Here is a 7936-nt window from a genome sequence, read left to right on the forward strand (position 1 = left end):
TTGTGGCTTGATCACTCTGCTACTCACCTGGCTACCTCCTTTTGCAGGAAAAGGATCCACCTGGAATAGCTGTGTAGCCCGCTATCCTGTCATTTTGGGGGATTTTATGTGAATATTTGTTTTATCATTTTTGGTGGCAGACTCCTCTGTCCACCCAGCACTATGGACTTTCCTGATTTGAGGTTGGTCAGAATGGATATGAAGAGGGGAACCCTTGCCAAAACACATTCTGCAGCTCCTTTCTGGAACAGATTACAATTTTCCAACTAAAACTCTCCCCGGGAACATTGTTGCCTAAGGTCAACTGAGGTCTTAACTGTTACTGAAGAAATAACATTGAAAAAACTAGTTTTTACTATTTTGTATATATTTTTTTTATCCAAGTTTTGATTTGGGAATAATATACACTCTGAGGTAAGCATGGTGTTGATGAAGGTAAAGTTTGACTTGCCGAAGCGGGTGAAGCTTGCCCAGGGCCTGTGGCTCATGTACTGGCTAGCAGTGATGACCGGCATTCTGGTCTTCAGTCTGGGGCTGTTCTTTAAGATCGAGCTCCGGAAGAGGAGTGAGATGATGGACAACAACGAGAGCCATTTTGTGCCCAACCTGTTGATTCTAGTTGGCCTAGCTGCTTGCGGGGTAAACGTTTTTGGCGGCAAGGTGTGCCACGACTCTCTGGATGCTTTGAAGTTCGCCAAGTGGAAGCCCATGGTCAAGGGCTACCTGATGGGCTGCTTCAGTTTCAACATTCTCCTGTTCTTAACAGCTCTGCTGTGCTTCTGCATGCAGTTCCAGTTGTACTTTTCCCTGGCTGAGGGTCTGAAGAATGGGATAAAATACTACAAGGATACGGACACACCTGGACGCTGCTTCATGAAGAGGACGCTGGACATGACCCAGATTGAGTTCCGCTGCTGTGGCAACAACAACTATAGGGATTGGTTTGAGGTCCAGTGGATCAGCAACCGCTATCTGGACTTCAGCAACGATGAAGTCAAAGAGTGAGTACTGAAATCAGTAGCTGATAGAAAGCAATGTTGGGTGGATCATGGTACCCAGAAGGCCAAGATAGGCCCAAAAATTGCCTGTAAAGTAAAAGTAGGCAAATGACTTGTTGACAGTGTGTCTGGGCGTCAGCTAGAACCAAGAAATCTGTCTTTCCACCAAAAGCTCCTTGGCCTCGAAAGATTCCTTCAGTCTTTCGATTGACAGAAAGGCTATTTTAGGAAAAAAGTACTGGTTAATTCATGCCAAGTCTTATGCAACATTGCTGCTACATAGGAGTTTTTTCTCACTCCTGACCATAGTCTCCATCTTTACTCATATGGTCTCTTGTGTTCTTGTGCAGGAAGCTGGGGATAGCAAATGAAACAAGGTAGCACTTGCTGTTGCTAGTGTATGGTAGTGACAACTTAGTTAATGTAAAACATACAAAACAAATAGTTTAATTAGGGGTATACCTTAAAGGGGGTCAGGGCAGGATAAATGTAGAGAGAATTAAAGAAGTCTTAGTGGGATGCCAGTGTAAGTGGAGTCAGGCTCATGTGCCAGGTTCTGATAAGTAGATAATCTCCCTGGATCTAAATTCCACGTCCTTCAGAGCTTACTGTCCCCCTAAATCATAACAAGACGGCAGTTAACTGTCACCAATAGACTCTGACACTTAACAGAAACACACTACCCCCCTCTCTCCCCAATATTGTGCCTTGGTGGCAACTGATACTATATTTAGTCAATTTAGATTCTGATTTGAAGACATTGATTAAAGGGATAGTTCACCCAAATGACAAAATGACACATTGGTTTCCTTACCCTGTCAGCATTCTATGGATAAGGGGTGACAGCAATTCATGCTCTGCTTTTGTTTACCTGGCCACTGTTTCAAGTGTTAACTTGTAGGTATTCTTGGCACAAATCCAATGCAAGTCAATGCTACCTATAGTAGCATTTTCATGCTTTATGTCCAAATCATCTATAAGTAACTACACAATCAATTTCAGAATATTTAGGATGGATGATTTGGACATTTAGAAAGTAATTCAGGAATATGTTTGGAAGTGGGTGGTAATGTGTGAATAGCACACGTGTAACGGTGTGCATGTTTAAATGCATTAGAGTTCATTTACATATGTATATGTGTGTGCATGTACAGTATACTTGACTGTGTGCATTAGGCATGCGTGTTCATATGTTGATTTACTGAAGAGATGCCTGCTGTCTCTCTCACTCACGAATGATCCCATCAAGAGGATCTTCATGAACCAGGTTGAAACTCTTCACCTGTCAACATTAGCCTGAAGCAATCCCAACTTTTCTCCTGTCAGCCAAGGCCTCTCTATACGATAAAGCTGATTGATCATTTAGTCATGCAGTTAGTCTAAACTGACACTTGACACGTGAGCTGTTGCCTCATTTCAATGCTTTCACATGTCTGTGTTATGGGACTGACGTAAACGTGTCACGTGGATGACATGCCGTGTGTGTGACATGGCTGACATGACTTGTGACGAGTCTGACGTGTCTCTCTTGGCCTCTCCACAGCCGTGTCCTGAGCAACGTGGAGGGGAAGTTTCTGATGGAGAGTGTACCGTTCAGCTGCTGCAACCCCGGCTCCCCCAGACCCTGCATCCAGCACCAACTGACCAACAACTCAGCCCACTATGACTACGACCACCACACCGAGGAGCTCAACATCTGGACCCGGGGCTGCCGCGAGTCCCTGGTCGCCTACTACGGAGGCATGATGAACAGCATCGGGGGCCTGATGCTACTGTACATCATACTGGAGGTGAGAAAGAGAAGAATAGGGAAATGGCTGGGGGGGCAATGTCCTTCACTTCAGAGGGTAGCTGGCGACATATGCTAATGATCACACGCAAACTAATTGATTAGCTGATTTGATTAAATTACAGTCTTAAAGGCACATGTGGGTAAGTAGTAGAGCAGGACTAGGCCCAGTGGTGTGGAGAAGAGGATTTAAAAAAATCAAACAATTTAAGACAGTCCATCGGTTTCCCCATTAATGGCCATATATTAGAAGGTGGCCATTTCTAACTATCTAGCTCAGTGAGTATTAGTAGAAGTCCAGCTGGTCCAAGTTGGCCACAGCTGACCAGTTCAGTGGGCACACATACCAACCCTCCTGAATATATTTTGACTTTAGGAGAACATGTGGCACACACCAAGCCTAACTGTCACCATAACGTTGCCCTTCTTACAAGCAGGCACTAAAACACGCCATTACATAGTTGGTCTTAGCACTCACTTGACTTTCATATAAATGACTTGCCAAAAGTAGACCTCTAGTGTCTGATCTATCTGCCCAGTCTTAAGTATCAAAAGTACATGTAATTGCTCAAATATACTTCAGTATCAAAAGTAAAAGTATAAATCATTTCAAATTCCATATATTAAGCAAATCAGATGGCACAATGTGTTGTTCATTTATTGATTTACTGTTAGCCAGGGGCACAGGCCAACACTCATTTTTGTTTAGTGAGTCTGCCAGATCAAAGGCAGTAGAGATGGCCAGGGATGTTCTCCTGATGTGTGTGTGAATTGGACCATTTTCCTGTCCTGCTAAGCATTCAAATAGTAACGAGTACTTTTGGGTGTCAGGGAAAATGGATGGAGCAAAAAGTACATTGTTATCTTTAGGAATGTAGTGAAGTAAAAGCAAAAACTGTCAAAACTATAAATAGTAAAGTAAAGTGCAGATACCCAAAAAAACGACTTAAGTAGTACTTTAAAGTATTTTTACACCACTGTGTGGGTGTGGTATACGCGGTGAGGGAGGATCAGGGTTAGAGGAGTTAATCTTGGCAGAGCAGAGACCAACAGGTAGCCTTCCTCGAAGCACTAATAGGTTTGCTATCTGGGTCAAAACAACAACACTAAATTGTCATTTTGTGCCAAATCCAAATATGAGATCTGTGTCAATTCATTGATGTCCAATTGATGTCCAATTGGCGCCAATGGGAGATTTGATCTAAAACCCAACCCACTGGGGGAAAATATTGTTTCAATGTCACTTCAACAACAAAAATCTATGTGATCACATTGAATCAACGTGGAAAACTAATTGGATTTGCAAAAAGTCATCAACGTAAGAGAATGTGGTCTGCTTTTCATCCAACTTTTCACCTAAATCCAATAACATGGTGACATGTTTTGTTGATTTCACGTTGAATTCACGATAGTTGACAACTCAAACAAATGTAAATCAAAACTAGACGTTGATCTGACATCTGTGCCCGGTGGAAAGCCTTAGTGACTATATATATTTTTGGGATTTAGATCAGTGATTAATACATTTGGAATCAGTGTTTTCTACATCTAAACAAGAACGGGTACCAGAGATCTCTGGTGGTTCAGAGGCCATATAGATTGTTTGATAACTACAGCGTGTCAGTGTAAAGGCTCTGTCAGTGACGTACATATCTTGTTTGTCTGGTCCTCAGGCAGGAGTGATGGTGGGCTTACAGTACCTGACCACTTCTCTGGAGACTATGGCCGATCCAGAGAACCCGGAGAGTGAGAGCGAGGGCTGGCTCCTGGAGAAGAGTGTGAAGGAGACGGTGGCAGACGTCATAGCAAAGATCAAGGGCCTGGTCGGTGCAGGGAACCATGTGGGGGAGGTTGAGGAGGGGGTGGCCACTGTGAGTTGAAAGGGTCTCACCCAAAGGGACTATCGACGGGAGCTCAAAGAGAAATAGAAGGAGTGAGAGGAGAGACATCTTCTCGGTGAAACAACACACATATTCAAACATACACACACAGACAGATCAATGGACACATGCACACACCCTATGAAAAGTGAACAACTAAACCAACTCCTCACATGAAGGGAGAACCAAACTCAAAAATGTGAATGTACAGATGACGTCGGAAGTTTACATACACCTTAGCCAAATACTAGTAATTTGGCTAAGGTGTACGTAAAAAAAATATATATATCCCTCTCTTAGGTAAGTTAGGATCACCACTTTAATTTAAGAGTGTAAAATGTCAGAATAATAGCAGAGAGAATGATTTATTTCAGCTTTTATTTCTTTCCCAGTGGGTCAGAAGTTTACATACACTCAATTAGTATTTGGTAGCATTGCCTTTAAATTGTTTAACTTGGGTCAAATGTTTCGGGTAGCCTTCCAGAAGCTTCCCACAATAAGTTGGGTGAATTTTGGCCCATTCCTCCTGACAGAGCTGGTGTAACTGAGTCAGGTTTGTAGGCCTCCTTGCTCACACACACTTTTTCAGTTCTGCCCACACATTTTCTATGGGATTGAGGTCAGGGCTTTGTAATGGCCACTCCAATAGCTTGACTTTGTTGTCCTGAAGCCATTTTGCCACAACTTTGGAAGTATGCTTGGGGTCATTGTAAGATCTTTGTCCCCATGTGCAGTTGCAAACTGTAGTCTGGCTTTTTTATGGCGGTTTTGGAGCAGTGGCTTCTTCCTTGCTGAGTGGCCTTTCAGGTTATGTCGATATAGGACTCGTTTTACTGTGGATATAGATACTTTTGTACCTGTTTCCTCCAGCATCTTCACAAGGTCCTTTGCTGTTGTTCTGGGATTGATTTGCACTTTCCGCACCAAAGTACGTTAATCTCTAGGAGACGGAACGCATCTCCTTCCTGAGCGGTATGACGGCTGCGTGGTCCCATGGTGTTTATACTTGCATACTATTGTTTGTACAGATGAACGTGGTACCTTCAGACGTTTGGAAATTGCTCCCAAGGATGAAACAGACTTGTGGAGGTCTACAATTTTCTTTCTGAGGTCTTGGCTGATTTCTTTTGATTTTCCCATGATGTTAATTAAAGAGGTACTGAGTTTGAAGGTAGGCCTTGAAATACTTCCAATGATGTCAATTAGCCTATCAGAAGCTTCTAAAGCCATGACATTATTTTCTGGAATTTTCCAAGCTGTTTAAAGGCACAGTCAACTTAGTGTATGTAAACTTCTGACCCATTGGAATTGTGATACAGTGAATTATAAGTGAAATAATCTGTCTGTAAACAATTGTTGGAAAAATTACTTGTGTCATGCACAAAGTAGATGTCCTCACCGACTTGCCAAAACTATAGTTTGTTAACAAGAAATTTGTGGAGTGGTTTAAAAACTAGTTTTATTGACTCCAACCTAAGTGTATGTAAACTTCCAACTTCAACTGTATATCCTGTCCATAATAATTCTGTATATATGTTAATCAGAGTATATTTTTGAAAGAAAAATAATGAAAAATATATTTGGGTTGTCAAAACATCTGTACCGTATACATGAATTTGGGCTTGTGAATATCTAGAAAATATAATGAAATAATGAAATCTCCCCTTCCCTCCCCGGGAATCCTCTCCATGAAAAATGATGGACCTACCCTGAAACAATCAAGCCTAACATAGTTGATCTATCCTCATGTCTAATAGTTTTACCCCTATGTCCTTTTTACACTCCACAACTTGTGTTAAGTGGACATGCAACACGATAGCTACACAAAGATATGTATTTTAGTCAAGTAATCCAAAACTGTTCTTAGTCTGCTCAATTTAACTGAATTTTGTAATCCAAAACACATTATCAATGCCTAATGCCACCCGGTCAAGTACGTTCCCTCACGGCAGCTTAAATCGGGCAGCTGCGGAACCGGTGTCCTGGCTGTCCCTCCCAGCCCCCTCTCACACTGATTAAAGGCAGATTAAACTCAGATTTTGTAGTCCTTTGAGGGGCTACAGTGGACTGAGTGCCCAGATGAGGTGCTGGGAGCACGTATCAGAAGAAGAGGGGGGAACACATAAACCCGGGCACTGTAGTGTCCCCATACAGGTCCCTGCAGAGCAGCGCCACATGCATTTACATCTATACAACACACATTTGAACATTTATCGGTTATGTATCAGTGTTGCTATCGGGTTATATGTCTGCTTGATGTACGAGGCAGATGAAACTCTGATTTTGTAGTCCTTTGAGGGGCTACAGTGGACTGAGTACCCAGATGAGGTGCTGGGAGCACGTATAAGAAGGTTGTGTACTTTTTAAAGAGTTAACAATGATCAGATTGGCAGTTTAAATCAGCATACCCTTTATGGGCAGATAGCGATGCTGGTCAGTTTGCAGTGGATACAAAAAGTCTTAACAGTTGTCATATTTTTACTTTCTGTGTGATCACGATTTTCTTCCTTTGTAATATTGAGAGTTCATCTTTTCTGTAAATTTGGATTTTGAGATATTGTGTCAAATAAAAATATGTAAAGAGAACAAGAGTCGGATTGTCTGTTTTGTCCATAAGGTTTAGTCTGACATGAGTCATTTCTAAAATGATACTGCACACTTAAAAATGTCCTGTCACAGACATATGTACTCACATTCATACAGTATTTTTAAACTCTTTATTCACCATGGCCATGCTGCCTATGCTTTACATTTCTCCCCTCATTCTCTCACTTTTTGCTAACTTCACTTAAGTGACATGCTCTTGATACATGTTGGTTGCGGTAGGGTAGTACCATATCCAAATGATGAAAAACGTCAATTAAGGAGAACCGGAGGTTCGTGTAAAGAAGGCGTACGTGTAAAGAACCCAGTAGGAGCCCAGCTTTCCCTGATGGGATCAGCAGTAACGTGTGGTTCCCACTCAGCAGGGATCCAATCCTCAGTTACAGGACAAAGAAGTGACTAAAATCACTTTAACTGTGCCACCCTCAGAAGAGATAAGTTGTCTCTAGTTATCAAGTCTCAATTGAGAAAGAGGTCTTCTGACTAATTGGTCTTCCAGGTTAAATAAAGGTTTAATAAGAGTAAGTGTTGGATAATACATGTCAAAGGGTTGAGGTATATCTAGCAAAGACAATTTAAAGGATACTTAGGCTTACCTATACCCTTTTTAATGTGTCCCCTGATATGTCCAACTAAACCATAAAAGGAGGTATCCTTACCTGAGG

At 42.0% G+C, this 7936-nt stretch overlaps 1 protein-coding gene across 1 annotated transcript; it reads left to right on the top strand.

Annotated features, from left to right (window-relative positions):
- The first annotated feature begins 420 nt into the window (after positions 1 to 420).
- On the top strand, positions 421 to 7183 carry LOC139562416 (peripherin-2-like). Its single transcript, XM_071380115.1, has 3 exons — positions 421 to 1001; positions 2542 to 2788; positions 4461 to 7183. The coding sequence occupies exons 1-3, from the start codon at positions 421 to 423 to the stop codon at positions 4665 to 4667; spliced, it is 1035 nt and encodes a 344-aa protein (XP_071236216.1). The 3' UTR covers positions 4668 to 7183.
- Positions 7184 to 7936: the final 753 nt, after the last annotated feature.

Source organism: Salvelinus alpinus, chromosome 32, assembly GCF_045679555.1.
Source record: "Salvelinus alpinus chromosome 32, SLU_Salpinus.1, whole genome shotgun sequence".
Lineage (NCBI taxonomy): Eukaryota > Metazoa > Chordata > Actinopteri > Salmoniformes > Salmonidae > Salvelinus > Salvelinus alpinus.